This window comes from Actinia tenebrosa, unplaced genomic scaffold (assembly GCF_029948245.1).
Source record: "Actinia tenebrosa isolate PJP-AT-01 unplaced genomic scaffold, QUT_ActTen_1.0 PGA_scaffold9__36_contigs__length_13948895, whole genome shotgun sequence".
Taxonomy (NCBI): Eukaryota; Metazoa; Cnidaria; class Anthozoa; order Actiniaria; family Actiniidae; genus Actinia; species Actinia tenebrosa.
In genome coordinates this window covers 4941851-4961752 of record NW_028292586.1, presented here as the reverse complement: position 1 = coordinate 4961752, position 19902 = coordinate 4941851, and the positions used below count along the sequence as shown (strand labels likewise).

Genomic DNA, 19902 nt, shown 5'->3' with positions numbered 1-19902 from the left:
ACATACACAGACTTTTTTTACTCCGACGAAGGACTAGCGTCCAAAACGTCAGTAAGTTTTTTCATCTTTTCACGATGTATAATTTACCTTTTTATCATTACTGTTTCTGATTAGAAACACCGACGCAGCTCACACTAGTTTTTAGCTAGTTATCTCTACTTGTACACAGACTTGTTTTACTTCTCATTAAAGTGCTACTTGGACGAAAATCGCTCCAAAATTAAAACTCTTTCATTCGAGCTGGAACTTTGCTGAAATAATCTTGAATACATTAAGAACCGCTCACTGAAATATCTTTCTGATATTCGAAAGGAAAGGACCAAAATTTTACGATTTATTTTCGTCCGCCATTAATTTCTTGTTCTTGAACGTATGACGTCATACATTCAACCCAAACCAAAACATTGGTGGCTAATGTATGTGCCATGTGCTCGTTTTTTTTTTCCACAACTAGGTGATAAATGCGATACTAAGTCTGTTTTGCTCATGATATGTGACTCTAGTGAGAACCAGACTTAGAATTAGGTCTATAAAATGTCCAGTCTCCCTGACCATTTTGTGAGAATATGGTATCATTTCATTTACTGTGATGGTCATGCTTGCTCAAAAAAAAGCAGCATTGCTATCATTAGGGTAACAAATATAATGTATATGACTGGATGATCATGCCAACGCTGGTCGACGATAGAAATTACATATACGTATGAACTGCACCCAGCTTTTTACGGTATTTTATTCTTGCCATTATTTCCTGTATCTTGGCAGTCATTTTGCCTCAAAATCAATCATCACATCTTCCTCTTCAAGTAATGTTAACAGAATCTAAAGGATATTGTTGTCTGCTAGGCGAGCATGGAAAATCTGGTGACTTTTTCTTCTGACAGTTTTGTGTTTCTTCTACCAAACGAATAACTGCAAAGGTAAGGTCCACATTTCATCATTGACTCAAAACAAAACAAAACATGTTTGGCAATCAGTGTCCAGATTCTAAGTTAGAACTATTGAGGACGTAAAGAAACCCTTCATGGCAGTGAGCATCCTCGGTGCCTACGCCTCATACTAACCACCTCTCATTCATAACTCATTGTAAAGCGCCTTTGTTCATATCCATATGGAAAATAACGCTATTCATATCATAAATCAAAATGGAAACGATATCCATGATTTTAGTACCAAGACTGATTGTTTTGACTGACTGATTGTTTTGACCTCGTCACTTAAAAGTGATTTCTTTTTGACTGATATTTCCTATGGAATATTTTCACAGATTTAACTTGCTCTAGACCCACACCACCCGATAATGCTTACATCTATACTGGCAAAAGGAAATTAAAAGAAAAATATGGATTGAACGAAGTGGTCATGTTTCGTTGTAAAATAGGAAACGGTGCTTCTTTCATGAAGTGCATTACGAGTGGATGGAGTCAAATAACTAACCTACAATGTCTCTGTAAGTCTGTATTTATTTTTCAAAATTTCGTTTCAGTATTTGCCTTGTTATGCATGGAAATATTTGCTTCAAATAGACAAAGAGGAATATAAAATTATTGGTGGTCCACGATCTTCTTTTCGTGATTTCTCTCGATTCACGAAGAGATAGGGTACTGATGGACTTTATCTTGAAAGAGAAGCACACTCAGGCGGACTATTTTGGGGCTCTAAAGTTTAAACTCGGGATTTATCGAATTTTGACTTCTGGTATCCGGAATCTACTTCCTTTTAGATACTTTATACGTTTATGTTGCTTTATGTGCTGAAGCAACCTCTGGTCTGTTCCTATGAATGAACTCACATTATCGAATTGCAAGTAGCATGTTAAGATTCGGAGAGGAAGGAAGTCGCAGTTCTAATCCGGAGAAAAGGGCCTCGAAGCAAGTGAGAGATCCAACACTGAACTTTCAAAAACTTCAAAACGCCCCAAAGGTGTGAAGCGAGTGCAGATGGCATTGCCGCAACACTACACCACCCCTAGTTCCCTAAGACCTTGATGCATGTCATAACAATTCATTTCGTTTACTTTGTTTAGCTATTGAGTGCAGGGACCCTGGTAGACCTGTAAATGGTGCTAGATATCCCGACAGAAACAAATACGTGTTCAAAGACAGGATGCGGTTCCAGTGTAAGACAAACTATACGCTCAGTGGGTTTCCTTCCATTACCTGCCAACAAGATAAAAGATGGTCAGGAAATGTACCAAGATGCTTGGGTAACTGGGCTGAAAATATTACAGTTTTATTTACTCACATTTAAAGGGAACAGAAAATTGGTATAAACTAAAGCATCGAGAACATGCGTTGGCTGACGTCTTGAAACTGATAATCATAATTTATCAGTACGTTTTGCTGAACAGCAATCTGCAATGTGCAAAAATACAAATACACTCTACCTGAAACGCAAGTAGAGGAGCGTAGTACTATTATATTTCCTTGATGCAATATTATCATAAAAGGAACAAAAAACTTTAGTTTTCATATATATATATATTTTTGTACAGTACTAATATAAAGCAAAGAATTTGTTTTTCTTGTGCAGCTTTGCTTTGAATAAACTAACACTCAACATGTGCATTACATAATTTTTGATAAATGACTATAATGGTACTCTCTTGTTGTTAACACACAGAGGCATGTTTGAGGCCGAATAAGTATCCTGTCAATGGAGGAATTCGAGGTTCATATATTAGTTACAGACACAAGTACAGCATCAGATACTACTGCAATAGAGGATATAATCTTGTTGGACGAGAATATGTAAGATGTCTGAATGGAACATGGGAGAACAAGCAACCAACGTGTAGACGTACGTAGTTTGAAATATGGAGAATCACAAAATTGTACAAAATTTATTGTTTTGTTGATTTTTTCAAGTTGTTTTACAAATAGATTGTAATAGTAATATTTGTATATGTCAATCTATGGATAAAATTTGGGCATTCAAAGCGACCTAAATATTAGTTTTATCGAACCCTGAAACAACCTCTGGGCTGATCTAAGTCAGGGCACGGCTAACTCACAGATGGAACCCTGAAACAACCTCTGGGCTGATCTAAATCAGGGCACGGCTAACTCACAGATGGAACCCTGAAACAACCTCTGGGCTGATCTAAGTCAGGGCACGGCTAACTCACAGATGGAACCCTGAAACAACCTCTGGGCTGATCTAAGTCAGGGCACGGCTAACTCACAGATAGAAGCCTGAAACAACCTCTGGGCTGATCTAAGTCAGGCCACGGCTAACTCACAGATGGAACCCTGAAACAACCTCTGGGCTGATCTAAGTCAGGCCACGGCTAACTCACAGATAGAACCCTGGAACAACCTCTGGGCTGATCTAAGTCAGAGGTCGGTTAACTGACTGATGGAAATAGGGTAATATACCTAATGGGTGATATACCTAATGAGTCTACTCATATGCGATACTCGTGAATCCCAGGAAAGATTAAATAAAGACCTCATGGAGTTGAGAAGAGAGTGCATCACCATTACAACACCCTTGTTTCCCTTGAGTGCATGATAAGTTATTCGTGTCATAAAAATCTATTTTGTTCTTATTTTAGCTGTTGAGTGCAGAGATTCAGGTAGACCTGTAAATATCCCGACAGAAACAAATACGTGTTCAAAGACAAGATAGATTTTCAATGCAATACAAACTATACGCTGAGAGGGTATTCTTCCATTACTTGCCAACAAAATAAAAGATGGTCAGGAAATGTACCAAAATGTTTGGGTAAGACAAGAAACTTCAAGCTTATTTGAATTTTCATAGAAATAGTTGAAATAATTTTTATGTAGCCAGACATACAACTATCTAATTAAAATACCGTTATTACTTCACATTTATTTTGATAGCTATCATTTTATCTGAGAAAACGGCTTGTGGCATTTTCTGATTGCAGAAAATGTGATGTAAAATTGCTAATTATATTAGCAAATGCTGCAGCGATTTCCAGTCATGGTCTGCAGTTGAACAAAAATTGCATCTTTAATAACAGCTACATAGTATCTGAAGACCAATGGTAGCTTCTTGCAGCGTATGGAGAAGTGAACAATGTGTATTCGTCCATCATTTAGATAGGATCGCGTCTTAGGTTGATTTGCTCAAACAAATACTATTCCACTTAATATAATCCTTAATTCCTTTCAATCTTTCTTTCTTCTTAGCTCCCTGCAAGGATCCTGGTATACCTAACAATGGCCAACGTCATGAGCACTCGTTCTTACATAATGCTAGAGTAAGATTCTCTTGTCGAAGAGGATGGAACATCCAGGGTTATCAGACTATTACATGTAATGATGGAAACTGGGATCGTACAAAACCAGTGTGCATGGGTAAGATATCTATTAGAAGGATGTATTAAAAATATCATTATTAGCGATCAAGTTATTAATGTAACTGAATATTGCTTTCCGTTTTAATATTGTTTAAATTTTCATTATTTTTGATTAAATTTTTGAGATATTTAAATTGTCATTTGCCAATATGCATTCCCATTCTTTACCTTTTCCCTTTACCTTTTGTTTCCTTGGAGGTATTTCCTTCCTTCCTTCTTCTTGCTTCTTGCTTCCTGCCCGGCCGGCCGTCCGTGGGGCCGCCGGCGGGGCGTGCGGCGTGCTGGAGGGCGGGCTGGGGCGGGGGGCGGGGGGAGGGAGGCGGGCGGAGGCAGACCGGCCGGGGGCCGGGGGAGCGTGCCCACGGGCGGGCGGCGGGCGGCGGCCGGACCGGCGGCTGCGGGCGGGCCCTGCGGCGTACTACTAACCAGAACCAACCCTGACGACCCTAACCTAACCCGACACGAACCCAAGAACCTGAACACTAACCTAACCCTACCCTACCCAACACTAACCCTAACCCTAACCCTAAACCCTAACCCTAACTAACCCTAACCCTAACCCTACCTAACCCTAACCCTAACCCTAACCCTAACCCTAACCCTAACCCTAACCCTAACCCTAACCCTAACCCTAACCCTAACCCTAACCTACCTAACCCTAACCCTAACCCTAACCCTAACCCTAACCCTAACCCTAACCCTAACCCTAACCCTAACCCTTAGATGCCTACTTTTGATTATCCTCATTTACCACATTTTGACAACCAAGAACCTGACTTTTCATCGAATCCTCCTTTGAACACATTACCTTCTACACATCCTAAAACTAAACAGAAAAACGCTAAAAGAAACAAAAAGACCCCAAATCCAGTAAAATCTAGTGAAACATCATCGAAGAAGCCACTAACATCTGTTATCATCGGAGACTCCACTATTAAACACATTCAAGGTTGGGAACTGAGGAAAAAGACACCGGATACTACGTAATTGTTAAATCTTTCTCTGGGTCCACAACCAACGACATGGAATCCTACATTTAACCAACTATTTCCAAGGAGCCCGACCAGATTTACCTACATGTAGGTACCAACGATCTACGCTCGACGCAAACTTCTGCTTCGGAAATTGCGGAAAATATTGTCAACCTTGCTGACAAAATCTCATCCGACTGCCCCAACAGCCACCTAACAGTGTCATCAATTCTTTGCCGCAATGACTCGCTTAATGATAAAGGAAAGGAAGTAAACAAGAACATTGCAAAATTTGCTAAAAATAGGACTTGGAACTTCTACACGCATTCCAACTTTGACTTATCGTGTTTAAACAAATCTGGAATCCACCCAAACAAAAAAGGCACATCTACCTTGGCTACAAACTTTATTTCTCTTATTAATAATGAATAGATTATTACTGACAGACAGGTCAATTCGTTTTCTCCTGACATATCTGATACTCTGATTCCTAAGGTAAGAGGTCTTAAACTTGCTTCACTTAATATTACTAGCTTAACCAAACATATTGACGAACTCAGAGCGATATCTCTAACATTAAATGCTGATATCCTTGCTATAAATGAAACAAGACTTGATGAAAAGATATCTTACTCTGTAGTTCACTTAGAAAACTATATAATCATTAGGAATGACAGGAATAGGAATGGAGGTGGCATTTGTATTTACATTAAGAATAATATCTCCTTTTCACGTCGTACAATTATTACAAAAGATCTCGAATTGCTCTGTCTTGAAATTCAAAATCCTAAAACCAAGCCTTTTATAATCTGTGCTTGTTATCGACCTCCTAAAGCTCACGACTCTGACTTTTTTGCTTGTTTGGAACCAATAATTTCAAATTTTGATTTAGAAGACAAAGAAGTTATATTAATGGGAGACCTTAATTGGAATTTCCTTAATGCCACTCCTGATTATAATTTAAGGGCATTAAAATCTCTTTCTGATATTTTTTTATCTAAAACAAGTAATTCGCTCTCCTACACGTGTTACGCCCACATCTTCAACATTAATTGATGTCATTTTTACTAATTTCCCCTCTCGAATAATTTCAAGTGGAGTTATTCCGTTAGGTATAAGTGATCACCATTTAGTGTATGCAATAAGAAAATTTGCCGCTTCGAGTAATAACAAACATCGTTATGTGACCATCCGACAATTCTCTAAATTCAAATCTGATGAATTCCGCAAGGAACTTAAATTAAACTTAATATCTTAAAAACTTAAAACTAATATTTCTTTGAATATCCATGTTAATCCCAATGATTCATGGAAAGAATGGAAAACAAATTTTCAAAATATTGCTGAAAAACATGCACCCTCTAAATCTAAGAGAGTAAGGTGTAAAAGCTCACCTTGGCTTACATCGGAATTAATGAAATCTATTTTTGCGAAACACAAGCTTCACAAATTAGCTGTATTGTCTAACTTACCGGATGACTGGGCTGCATATCGGCGATTAAGAAATGTTACAAACAACTTGATTAAAAAAGCAAAATCTGATTATTATTGTAATAAACTAAATTTAAATTCCGGTAATCCCAAGGCTGTCTGGAAAACTATTAACCAAATTTTGAATCGAAAAAATGTTTCAAATACCATTTCTGAACTCAAAATTGGCGACACGAAATTGTTCGCTTCACATGAGATTAGTAATGCGTTTAACGAACATTTTGCAAGTATAGGGTCCAAACTTGCTTCTACATGTAAAACCTCTGAAGTCAGTTTCGAAAGTTTTATCAGACCTGTTAACACAGAATTTAAGCTTAATGAAATAGATGAATCTACTGTATTAAATTTACTACAAAAACTACCCACTAACAAATCTAATGGACTTGATAATATATCAAGTATCTTGCCTAAAGAAGCTGCCCCGGTAATTTCTAAATCTCTTTGCGATATTTTCAACCAGTCTATTCAAACGGGAATTTTCCCTGAAGATTGGAAACTTGCAAAAGTCACTCCAATTTTTAAAGCCAATGAACGCTCTGACCCTAGTAATTACCGACCAATTTCCGTGATTGGTACTATTGCTAAAATTTTTGAGAGAATCGTTTACAACCAGTTTTATGATTATCTCGTGTCTCATAAAATTCTCAGCAAGTATCAATCAGGGTTTCGCTCCCTCCACTCCACTGTCACAGCCTTACTTGACTCTACTAATGAATGGTTCTTAAATCTCGACCAAGGACTTTTAAATACTATAGTATTTCTTGACCTAGCTAAAGCCTTTGACACTGTTAATCATGCTATATTACTTAAAAAACTATATCTTAATGGTGTCAAAGGCTCTTCGCTTGAATGGTTCAGTTCTTATCTAAACAATCGGCAACAGAGATGCTTTGTCAATGGTAGTCTTTCTGATTCTTCTTTTTTGACCAGCGGCGTTCCGCAAGGAACGATCCTAGGTCCATTATTATTTCTAGTTTATATCAATGACCTTCCCTGTTGTCTAAATTTTTCATCGGTTCGTATGTACGCTGATGACACGAGCATCTCTTTTGCTGCCAAAACCCTACATGAACTTGAACCAGCTATTAATGATGATTTGAGTAAAATAAGTACTTGGCTTTTAGCAAATAAACTTAGTCTAAATGTGACAAAAACCGAGTACATTATCTTAGGGTCTCACTTTGAGCTAAATAGCTTAGTGCGCAAGCCGTACATCCACATTAATGGCTCAGCTATCCCCAGAGTATCATCTAGTAAACTTCTGGGAGTCCATATCGATGAGACATTAACTTGGGATGTTCATATTGAACATATTTGCAAAAAAGTATCTTCAGCTATCTATGGGCTAAAACGCGCAAGACCTTTTGTACCATTTAATACTCAAATCGTTATCTATAATTCTTTAGTAGAACCTCTATTTAATTATTGCTGCGAAGTATGGGGTAATTTAAACAAAGAACTTGCCGAAAAACTACAAAAACTGCAAAACAGAGCAGCAAGAGTCATAACCCAGTCAGACTATGATATTAGATCTGTTGATATTTTACAAAGTCTTGGCTGGGAAAATCTTGAGCATAAACGCAAAAAGGCTCTTGCTGTCTCTATGTTCAAATCTGTGAACAAGCTATATCCCTCTAACATATCTGAGGGGTTTTCGCATGTACATGAAAAAACTTCTTATAATTTAAGAGAATGTACTTCAAAACTATGCCTACCTCACCCCAAAACTGAATTTCTAAAGCGCAGTTTTAACTATAGAGGTGCTAAACTATGGAACTCTTTACCTAAAAATCTCAGAGAAGCCAAATCTATTAAAGGCTTTAAATCCAAACTAAAAAATATTGACCTGTCTGTTAATGGTCTATAATTTTTTCTGTATGTATTTTACTATTTATACAATAGCTATATATATATATATATATATATATATATATATATATATATATATATATATATATATACATTTCTATTTATACTATATTCTAGATCATTTTAATTCTACACTGAACTATCATTTTTAAATCACGGCTCCCTTGTAAAACAAATGTGATAATTTGAAGGAATCCCGTGTATAAATAAAGAACAGTTCAGTTCAGTTCTTTCTTTCTTTCTTTCTTTCCCTACCTTTCTTTCTTTCTTTCTTTCTTTCTTTCTTTCTTTCTTTCTTTCTTTCTTTCTTTCTTTCTTTCTTTCTTTCTTTCTTTCTTTCTTTCTTTCTTTCTTTCTTTCTTTCTTTCTTTCTTTCCCTACCTTTCTTTCTATGATACCATGAATATGAGATCTTGACCATTACCATTACCGTCAGAGATGGTAGTGGTTGGCCACATTGTTACACCCAGCAAGCTGAAAACGCCGTCGAAATACTCTAATGTGCATGTGCTTTTCCTTCTTATCATATACGGGGGAAAATTACTCGATGCTGATTGGCTAATGAAGGAGGGCTTTTTTCCGTAATTCAGGGCCGAATTACTAGAAAATGATTGGTAGTTTAGTTGCTTAGCAACGCTCATAAACTGCAAACTTTTCTTTTTCAAAATGGCTTCCCGTTTCACATTGGCAGACGATAAGAAAACTAAAAAGTTCCAGCGAAAATGAGAACACTGGAAAGAGTACAGGTGTTTGGATATTTTTTCCCCGTAAATGGGCCTCGAAAAGGCTACTAAAGTAGTCCCAAATGTGAACAACTTCACCTGCTCCAAACGTGACTTTGAACGCCATCGCTGGAAATAATTCAGCACAATCATCTTGGTCTGGAATTAAAACACCACTTTAATCGGCTTCTTCCTTTGGATTCTGATTCAGATTAAAAACTTTGTTGGTAGGAATCTAGTTTTATGTATGTTTTTATGGGTTTAGACGGGATATTTTACGTTTGCCATTCTTTCGGTGAAGCACTTTTTTTTCAAGATTTAACAAGATTATTGTTTAAACTCAGTAATCTATGACATTCTTTTGTAAAGGAGAAAACCTTGAATTATTATTGTCCAAAGTTTGATAGAAGAGAGCACATGTAATGAAGAAACACGTTTGGTTAATATGTTAAGATGAAGACACGAAAACTGATTATTATGAACTTAAATAAAATGGAGTGTTGAGTTTTGTCTAGGGAGAAAAACCGGAGAACCAGGAGAAAAAGCCTTTGACTGAGATGAGTTACCTACGAAACTCTGACTCATATGTGATGCCGAGTCCTACACTGGGTGCCAGAGGCCCGTGTGGGGCAGCCAGGGAAGCCGAGAATCTAGAAAGCCCAGAGCAGATCTAGAGAGACGGGTGTCTCCCCTTGATTCCCTCATCATGATTACGACTTGGCAGTAAAAATATAACTAAAGGTAAAAAGATATGTTGCTTATATATTATTTGTACAGAATGTGGATCAGCTCTTGGAATGGAGAATGGGAAGATTCCCGATAGTAACATTCAAGCATCATCAACACGCTGGATCTACCATGCGAAGTATGGACGATTGAACGGACGATATGCATGGTGTTCAGGAGTGGGGCGTGATCCGTACCTTCAGATTGACTTTGGTAAACCCTACAGGATAACAGGCCTGGCTACACAGGGAAGTGCGTATGATAACAAATGGGTGGAAGCGTATACTGTGACTAGCAACCTGGCGGGATCATCATTTAACATTTACAGAGAAGATAACCGAGATAAGGTAGGATAGTATCATTCCCTTAAATATCGAATAGTAAGCGCTTGATTCCACTGTAATTGGCGTTTTAAAAGATTTGAAAGTTATTCAAGAATTTCGCATCTTCTGCGCAACCTGTGCAATCAAGCCATTTATATAATATTATTATACATTTTACTAAGTACCTCAATTCTGATTGGTCGAGAGCCCTCAGCCAATCCCTGATATCGTGTGAACTCGACATGATAAATGTATTATCTGTAGGTTTTCCTACAGATAATACATTTATCATGTCAAGTTCATTCAAGGTCACGCTGTGGTAGCTTTGCCAAGGGCATTGAGATCTATCCATCGAGATGGCATCCTCACGCTTTGCTTCGCTTTCCGAAGAAGAAATAAATAATCTCTTAGAAGAAAAAGATTCAAAAAATACGAAAAGGTCGACAAAAGGGAGCGTAAAAGTCTTCAGCGAATACCTAAAGGAGAAAAAACTTCAAGAACCAAAGGAGAAGAAATCGTTAGCCGAAATGTTGAAGTCATTTTACGCAGAAGCAAGAAAAAGCAACGGCGATTTATATTCCAAAAGCTCTCTCCACAGCTTAAGGTTTGGACTCAATAGACACTTCAAAAATACCCAAGGAACTGACATCATAAACGATCCAGAATTTGGTGAGGCAAATAAAGTTTTTCTAGCACAGTGTGTTGATCTTAAAAAACAAGGACTCGGCAAAATTCAACACAAACCTCCAATCCTCGAAAATGATCTTAAAAAACTCTATGAGTGTGGAGTTTTTGGCTTACAAGACCCAAGAACACTGCAAAACAAAGTATCTCTTGAGATAATGCTGTTTTTCTGCCGCCGTGGTCGTCAAAACCTCAGAGAGTTAAAAATTTCAGACTTCTCATTCAGCGTAGACGACAAAGGATCTCGATATGTGTATAAAGCTGGCGACGAGCTGACAAAAAACAGGAGAGAGGACGACGACGGTTTAGAAGGAGGAATTATGTATGAAAAACCCGGACCGAACTGTCCTGTTGCCTCGTTAGAACTTTATATTAAACACTTAAATCCAAAGAACCAGTTTTTGTTCCAAAGACCGAAGAAAAACGCAAGAATTGGTGTTGACGAGATTTGTTATGACAACATGGTAGTTGGTGAACGGATGCTTGGAGAGAAAATGAAGGTTATCTCTCAAGAAGCAAAACTTTCAAAGCTGTATACCAATCACTCTATTAGAGCTACATCTCTAACCATCCTGGATAGGGCTGGTTTTGAAGCACGCCACATCATGTCGGTAAGTGGTCATAAAAGCGAGAGCAGCCTGAGGAGCTACTGTCAAACAGACATAAACACAAAAAGAAGAATGTCAGAAACCATCACTGCTGCATCACTTGGAACTGACTCTACGAGTGTAGATACTAGCATAGCTGTAAGTAGCGAAACTCTTAACTTATCGCCTACATTTACTCTTTCACAAGAAGAATTTTTGATGGGAGAATTTAGTGTTAGCAACTCCCACTCAGAAATTTCAAAAAACTATAATTTTGTGAATTGTAACGTCACTTTCAATAGCTAGAGCTAAAGTTGTTTTTTCCTTAGCTTCCTTTTTACGAGAATGTCATTTCTTGTTTACTTCTGATACTTTAATAAGATTTTTAAGGCCATTCACTTTGGCATCTGAATTATTATAGGTTTCATTCACTCCGGCGACATTTTTGTTGTTGTTGTCGTATCCTTTAGGCTTACATAACTTATAAATTTCTCAGTTTACATAACGTTTTTATTCAGAATTTGTATTTATCTTCAGTATTATGTACAAAAACAATTATTTAAGAAATCTTTATTAACTTATTTTCATATATTTTGTGAAGAATTATTGAAATATTTTCAAATAAAAATTTTGCGTTTTTCACGCGACATCATGGCGTTCATATTTCATGTCTCTATAATTTAATGTTTATGTTAATGTTTTTCCAGTATACAAAATGTATAATAAAGCAATTATTGAATTCGGTTATCGCATGATATCGTAAATTATCAAAACCTCGGCTGTGTTATCTGCCTCAGCCTTCGGCTTCGGCAGATAACACAGACTCGGTCTTGATAATTTACGATATCATGCTCAACCTCATCCAATAATTGCTTAATATAACTTTGTCCAATACTTTTTTCCACCCACTTTGTGGCGACGTAAATTATTTTCTTGCGGGTGAAACCTTCTCTTCTCACTGTACAAAATAAGCTGATATCCCACCTCTCTTGTACTCTTCTTTACTAAGGTCGCTATTGGCAAAAAAATGTTTCTTTACTTTCATTTTTTTTATAGATTTTCACCGGAAATAGAGACAAGGGATCTGTAGTAAAAAACAAATTGAGGCATCCTGTTATCGCAAGGAGATTAAGAATATACCCACAAAAACAAGGAGGATTTTCCTACTTTAATCCTGCATGTATGCGAGTAGAGATATATGGATGTGACCTTCCTTCAGGTAAGTGTATAGTAATAATAAGAATATGTCTATGATAACCCTGTCTGTATACCAGTAGAGATATATGGATATGACCTTCCTTCAGGAAAGTGTATAGTAATAATAATTATTATACATTTTACTAAGTATCTCAATTCTGATTGGTCGAGAGCCCTCAACCAATCCCTGATATCGTGTGAACTCGACATGATAAATGTATTATCTGTAGGTTTTCCTTCAGATAATACATTTATCAAGTCAAGTTCATTCAAGGTCGCGCTGTGGTAGCTTTGTTTTTATTCATTATGTGCATTTATTTCCAGAATTATGTACAAAAACAATTATTTAAGGAGTCCTTAACTTATTTTCATATATTTCATGAAGAATAGGCCTGAAGCGAGATGACGTTTTACCCCCGACTCTATACCATAATAGTTTTTAAAATTCTTTCATATTAAAATTTTTTGATTCTTTAGAGAATACAGGAACAATTAAAGAACAAAAGCAATGTGAAAAGGATTATGGTCTAGAGACGGGGGTAAAACGTCATCTCGCTTCAGGCTTATTCTCGAAATATTTCTGAATTAAGAATTTTACATTTTTCATGTGACATCATGGCGTTCACAATTCTTGTCTCTATAATTTAATGTTCATGTTAATGTTTTTCCAATATACAAAATGTATAATAAAGCAATTATTGGATGAGGTTGAGCATGATATCGTAAATATCAAGACCAAGGCTGTGTTATCTGCCTCAGCCTTCGGCTTCGGCAGATAACACAGCCTCGGTCTTGATAATTTACGATATCATGCTCAACCTCATCCAATAATTGCTTAGAATAGGTCATCCAATGTCTATGATAACCCTGTCTGTATACCAGTAGAGATATATGGATGTGACCTTCCTTCAGGTAAGTGTATACTAATAATAAGAATAGGTCATCCAATGTCTATGATAACCCTGTCTGTATACCAGTAGAGATATATGAATGTGACCTTCCTTCAGGTAAGTGTATAGTAATAATAAGAATAGGTCATCCAATGTCTATGATAACCCTGTCTGTGTACCAGTAGAGATATATGGATGTGACCTTCCTTCAGGCAAGTGTATAGTAATAATAAGAATAGGTCATCCAATGTCTATGATGACCCTGTCTGTATACCAGTAGAGATATATGGATGTGACCTTCCTTCAGGTAAGTGTATAGCAATAATAAGAATAGGTCATCCAATGTCTATGATAACCCTGTCTGTATACCAGTAGAGATATATGGATGTGACCTTCCTTCAGGTAAGTGTATAGTAATAATAAGAATAGGTCATCCAATGTCTATGATAACCCTGTCTGTATACCAGTAGAGATATATGGATGTGACCTTCCTTCCGGTAAGTGTATAGTAATAATAAGAATAGGTCATTCAATGTCTATGATAACCCTGCCTATATGGACGTTTTCTAATCGACTACCAAATTGATTAATCTTTCAGATTGTATTCTGATTGGGTCTCGTGTTATTGTAAAATGGAATACTCATGTAAGTGGTGGATATCAATACCTGAAGGCCTACCTTACAAGCATCAGTACGAGGTACTGGAGAGTAGAACTGGAAGACGAGAGTCATGGCAGACCTCGTTACAAATACTTGTTAAAGTACGAAGAGTTACCGTTTGTCCTGGATGTTCCTCCCAAGCACGAAGAGTTACAAGTAGGCACCAGGGTGTTAGCACCATGGGGACATACATATTACACTGGTACCATCAAGACAACGAGAGACAGATATTACAGATACCGAGTGAGAGCAGATGATGGAAATAAGAAAAACTTAACGATAGATGAAATACGTCTACTGAAAGCGCCTACATTTTGTACCTAAGGGTCATACTTTAGAAACCAAGTTCTTTTTCTCCTCTTGCCTTTAGATTCAAAAATGGAACTTATGTTATTACCTTAAAATGTTATTATTTTACATTTGAAAAATATGTACTTTATTCCATTTTACTAATTAATATGATTTGCTGAAATAAAAGTAAGCGAAGAGAATATAATTTTAAACTTTTGTGCAAGCGGATATTGAATGAGAACTGAGTTCAACACCTCTAAAGACAAAACTAACTCGTACTCCCTTCCGCCTTTACTAGCTTCCTTTTGCAAAAGTAATGTACAGGGCCGTAACAAGGGGGGGAGTACAGGGTGCACGTTCACCTCCCCCCCTATAAAAGCTTAAGGTCCTCTCATCTATCCATCTATCTCCTTTTGCTTTGAAATTTTCAGGTAGACCACTATCCATCTTCATATTGTAGCATTTTTAAGAATCACTCACCCATTATTCCCAGCTTTTTTTGGTTTTGCTTTATCTTTGGTTACCCTTTTTTTTCCTCTATTTTCTTTCGTTATCTTTTTTTTTTTTTTTTTTTTTTTTTTTTTTTTTTTTTTTTGTGCACAACGAAAACAAAAACAAAATAAAAAAAAAACAAAGACAAAATAACACTTTTTTTCCCATTTTATTTTATTACTTTTTAAATAAGCTTGTTTCCGAGTTCTCGGAAATGATGAACAAAAACGAGCCTTCCTGGTTCCTAGTACATCGACTCGAAATCGATGTGCAATGCAAGCTATCCACACAATTCTAATTCTAGTCTTATACGTTTTTGTGTAACTCAGTGATGTCACTAAGGACAGAATATATCAGACCATGGAATAAATACATTGCATGCCTTCTGTATAATACCTGTGAATTTGAAATATATAGCAAATATTACTTATAAAGTAATAGGTCTTTTTACGTTGAGTTGAAATCTTCCCATCATGGGCATATATCATTCATTTGATAATTTGTTCGTTTGTTCGTTCATTCTTTTTTCTTTCCTTCTTTTTCCCTTTTTCTTACTTTTTTATTTGCTTTCAGACAGACAGACAGATACATCTTTTAATGGAATTTTGCTCCTCTTCCTTTTCCCCCTCCCCCTCCCCCTCCTCCTTTCCCTTTCCTTGATCCCTTTTCCTTCTAGCTCCACCGGCGCATACAGTTCAATAAATTAATATATATTAAACCTACCTATGCACTTTGGAGGTTTGCCGGACCATCTTCCATCCTTACACGTGATGCTCTCAGAACCTTCCATTGTCTTCCCACTGTTGCAAGCAAACCTTACTCTGTCGTTGTGTTGAAAAGTACTGTCGTATCTGATTCCACCATCAGGTGTACCAGGGTCCTTGCAAGAGGCTGAGCATGTAATTGAAAGATGTAAGACTAAAATGATATTGGATAGTACTCGTCAAAAACTGAATTTTAATGTAAAAAGAGGGGTTTGAAATAAAGAAGGAAAAGGAGGAGGAAAAGGAGAAGAAGCAGAAGCAAAAGGACTAGTGAAATTAAAAGGATTAGATTATTAGCATTTTATTACTAGTTTGAAATCAAGTCGCTAATTCCAAGTGGACTTTTATATTCATTCACAAGAATTACTGCAGTTTTCATAAACATGCGAACTCTGTGTCTCCGAGTTGCACGCTGAATTTGTTGTTGTTGTTGTTGTTGCTGCTGCCGTCAGTCAAAAATATGAAAGGTACTGACTGATTAGGTTTGATTGACGGCAGCGAAAAACCAAATTTCAGCTTGCAGCTCGAAGACGCAGAGTTCGCATGTCTATAAAATCGCAGTAAAACATCATTATGCATTTAGTAGCCTCATTTTCATAACGATTCCAAAATTAGCATTTACAAAATCTTTTGTTCCTAAAACAATGGGGAACAAATATTTTTTCGAGAACACGGCGTTGAACGTGAGACATTTTATTGTCAATGCAAAATCTCAGTCATCAGATGCAGGCGACTGAACCGTGTTTGTGGTCACCTGAAGATATCTATATCCAAATATTGCCCTACTGCAAGCCATGATTTCTATTCCTCTTTCCTAGGTAAGTCAAAACTTCCATTATATTTTGGTAAGAGATTACCTAGAACTGATATCATATTTCAGGTTTACTCTGCCATTGGATGAACTGAATCCCAGCACTGATTTGCATATGATCAACCACATTATACGAGACCATTTTTAACGCACCTGCACATGCATGAGAAGAAGGTGACATTGTCTTACTTGATGACAACCTAGTCCTTGACAAAATAGGGTCTTTGATTTCTCCGGCTATATAAATACAGCTGTAGTTTTCAAGTAAAGTTGTTAAATAGTTAATGATCAGTTTTTCTTACCAAAGCATTTTGGTATCTCGTGGCTCCATCGTCCATCAACACATTCGATTGCTTGTTGGCCCTCAAGCGTATAGGTGTCATTGCACATAAATGTCATGACCGTGCCATGTTTAAAAGCTCTCGCGAAACGCATCATGGGTTTCTCTGGGTAGCCATTCTTGGGAACCCCAGGGTTAAGACAGCGTGCTGAATTCGAAAAAAAAAAAAAGAAAACCAAATATTTTAAATAAATTTTTACATAATTTAAGTGTCTCACAAGTGCGCGCTGTCATTTAAATAATGCAAACTATATTTAAACATGTTCCGATCCACATTAAAAAAAAATCAAAAAAATTAAATTTTGACTAGCTCTAATTCCATACAGATTTCCAATTGATTGCTGGAAAATGCAGTCATCCATCCATAAAGTTGCATTCAAATTTCTATTTTTTTCATCTGAATAGTAATTGAGTTGGTTATTTAACTTGGTTGGTTGGGTGGTTGGTTGTTTAGTGGATGGATGGTTGAATAGATGAATAACTTGTGATTGGCTGGCTGGGTGGATGATTGATGGATGGATGGATGGATGGTTGAAAAGATAGATGGATAATAGTAGGTTCGCTAAAATAATTTCAATACCAAAGTATGATAAATTTAGTATAATTGACTTACTTAAACATTTCGGCGTATCATGGTCCCATGCACCATTATTGCACGTTAAAGTGTTCGCTCCATGTAAAACCATTCCTTCCTTACATCCAAACCTTACTTGCTCACTGTGTTTGTAGCTAGTTCCGTGCTTGATGCCCCCATAAGGTATTCCAGGAGCCTTGCAAGGAGCTGAGCGATATGAGTATGATAACCAAATCGATGTTAAAACACAGACGTAAGGGAGGGGCATACAAGAAGGAATTATCTTATTAGGATCCCCGGAATCGAGCACTGAAATATCAAGTTTGTATCCTACTAAAATAGTCCCTTTCGCAGTTTCCTGCGCCATCTTGACAGGTAGTCGTGCCTTTGCATCGAAGCGAGACGAACGGCAAGCTTGCAATGATAGAGAGAATGACTTTTTTGATAGAGACCTTTAAACACCTTGGACAATTATTCACCTTTCTCTATCACTGCAAGCTCACCGTTTGTCTCGCTTCGATGTAAAGGCACGGCTACCTTTCAAGATGGCGCAGGGAACTGTGAAAGGCGGGGACTATTTAGTCATCTGATTTTCATCTAGAGTTTCGTCAATTTGGCATGGCATCTAAAGTTTTATCAATCTATAAAAATCTTAATTAATTAGCTGTTTACTGACCTAGGCATTTGGGGATTTCCCCACTCCATCGTCCACCTTGACACTCTAGAGTATGCTGACCTTGTAACACGTACTTATCGTTGCAATGAAATGTAACTCGAGATCCATGTTTACCAATTGGCATAGATGGCTTTATTATATTCCCATCAGCAGGAACTCCGGGATTAGGACATAGTGCTGCAAGTTAATTTAGAGAAAGATTCATGTCGTTGACCAGTGCACGTGCGATATATTGAATGTCATGCTAAGCAATATAGGGTCTTTTGGTAAAAACTGTTAAATATACGATGCATGCATGGACAGGACACTGTATGAACTGGCATATATCCATAGGGTTAAAAAAGAGAGTTTATTTGGAAACAAATAGAAGCATCTATGATAACAATACTTTCAAGGAAAATATAATGTAAAAATAACAAGTAATAAGATAAAACAGCTGAAAGTGGAGAACAATTTATCATGTATTTTGTCCTGCAATCTTTCTTTGACAATATAGATTCGATATAAAGAAATTGTAAGGCATTTGCTTCCTGCAACACCAAGATTACCAACCGCAGTAAGGGCTGGACTTTATTCAATATTCACTTACGTTTGCATACTGGTACTTGGAAGCTGGAGTTCGAGCTTTCATCCCCACAGCTCATGTTCCTCATACCTACCTTTTGGAAACCATCACGACATTTGAACTCGATACCGTTGTTGTAAAGGACTTCACTTAAGTTGCCATACACTAAAATGTATAAATCAAATTTATTTAGAGAGGTTGAAACATAACAGTCGCAAATGATAAACTTCTTTTTAACGTCTCTTAATGAGAAGGGACCGCCATTTTATTCACGGTGATCGGATCAAGCCACTGATCCAATCGAATGACAAAAACTTTATGAAACCATTTTTCAGTTTCTTATAGGAAATTAGCTTGCTTCACAGCGTAGTATGAACTAGATAGATTTGATGCACCCCAAAACGAAAAAAGACGTTGGTTTTTTGCAAATTACAGATAAATAAGATGAAAGGTGCGTTACCTTCATGGAATTGCAGGATAGAAAAGGTAATATAGATGGACACCAACAAGCTGCCGACCACCATTATCAATCGCTCTTATTTCTTTTCCTATTATTATAGACTTTATATGCAAAAATATCAGCAATAAATGGCTTCTGAATCAACGTATATATGTATTGGACCTACGGAAATTTTATTCCAGGAATGTTTTTAGCAAGTACACAACCAGTGCCACCGTTGTCGCCTGCTGCACAATGGAGAAGGCGGAAATCCCTCAATGAAACACAAGCTGGAGGTCAAAACCTAAGAAGGATACCTTTTTTGTGGACCTCCTTATTGTTCTGCATTTGCTGGATATGACACTTTTCATATATTTTTTAATCAATAAACACAGGACACTTCGAGTTTTTTCAGGTTATCATTTCCTGAACTTTCTGACTCTTTCACAAACCCTCTAAAATGAAGTATTGAGCTCAAATACACCGAATAAACAAAATAA

General features: G+C 37.0%; 3 protein-coding genes across 3 annotated transcripts; 2 read left to right on the top strand and 1 right to left on the bottom strand.

Annotated features, from left to right (window-relative positions):
• Window positions 1–809: 809 nt before the first annotated feature.
• LOC116293208 (sushi, von Willebrand factor type A, EGF and pentraxin domain-containing protein 1) lies at window positions 810–14889 on the top strand. The gene is made up of 9 exons (XM_089025004.1): window positions 810–864; window positions 1268–1450; window positions 2027–2206; window positions 2623–2799; window positions 3557–3577; window positions 4161–4328; window positions 10161–10456; window positions 12760–12922; window positions 14389–14889. The coding sequence occupies exons 1-9, from the start codon at window positions 810–812 to the stop codon at window positions 14772–14774; spliced, it is 1629 nt and encodes a 542-aa protein (XP_088881130.1). The 3' UTR covers window positions 14775–14889.
• On the top strand, window positions 10585–12258 carry LOC148904577 (uncharacterized protein KIAA1958-like). The gene has a single exon (XM_089024694.1). It carries the CDS (start codon window positions 10789–10791, stop codon window positions 12007–12009), a length of 1221 nt encoding a protein of 406 aa, XP_088880820.1. The 5' UTR covers window positions 10585–10788; the 3' UTR covers window positions 12010–12258.
• Window positions 14890–15383: 494 nt separating the features above from the next.
• On the bottom strand, window positions 15384–19688 carry LOC148904576 (E-selectin-like). Its single transcript, XM_089024699.1, has 7 exons — window positions 19424–19688; window positions 18988–19128; window positions 18399–18575; window positions 17762–17929; window positions 17111–17296; window positions 15957–16124; window positions 15384–15629 (listed from the first exon to the last, which is right to left on the bottom strand). The coding sequence occupies exons 1-7, from the start codon at window positions 19485–19487 to the stop codon at window positions 15571–15573; spliced, it is 963 nt and encodes a 320-aa protein (XP_088880825.1). The 5' UTR covers window positions 19488–19688; the 3' UTR covers window positions 15384–15570.
• Between the last annotated feature and the right edge of the window lie 214 nt (window positions 19689–19902).

Bases quoted from the DNA above. Each gene is read 5' to 3' on its own strand.
- LOC116293208 (XM_089025004.1), top strand. From the start codon at position 810: ATGTTAACAGAATCTAAAGGATATTGTTGTCTGCTAGGCGAGCATGGA. The intron at 2,800-3,556 runs GTACGTAGTTTG...TTCTTATTTTAG, and splicing joins CAAGCAACCAACGTGTAGAC to CTGTTGAGTGCAGAGATTCA. The intron at 3,578-4,160 runs GTAGACCTGTAA...CTTTCTTCTTAG, and splicing joins TGTTGAGTGCAGAGATTCAG to CTCCCTGCAAGGATCCTGGT.
- LOC148904576 (XM_089024699.1), bottom strand. From the start codon at position 19,487: ATGGTGGTCGGCAGCTTGTTGGTGTCCATCTATATTACCTTTTCTATC. The intron at 16,125-17,110 runs GTAAGAAAAACT...TTACATGCTCAG, and splicing joins CGAGATACCAAAATGCTTTG to CCTCTTGCAAGGACCCTGGT. The intron at 15,630-15,956 runs GTAGGTTTAATA...TCAAATTCACAG, and splicing joins CAAACCTCCAAAGTGCATAG to GTATTATACAGAAGGCATGC.
- LOC148904577 (XM_089024694.1), top strand. From the start codon at position 10,789: ATGGCATCCTCACGCTTTGCTTCGCTTTCCGAAGAAGAAATAAATAAT.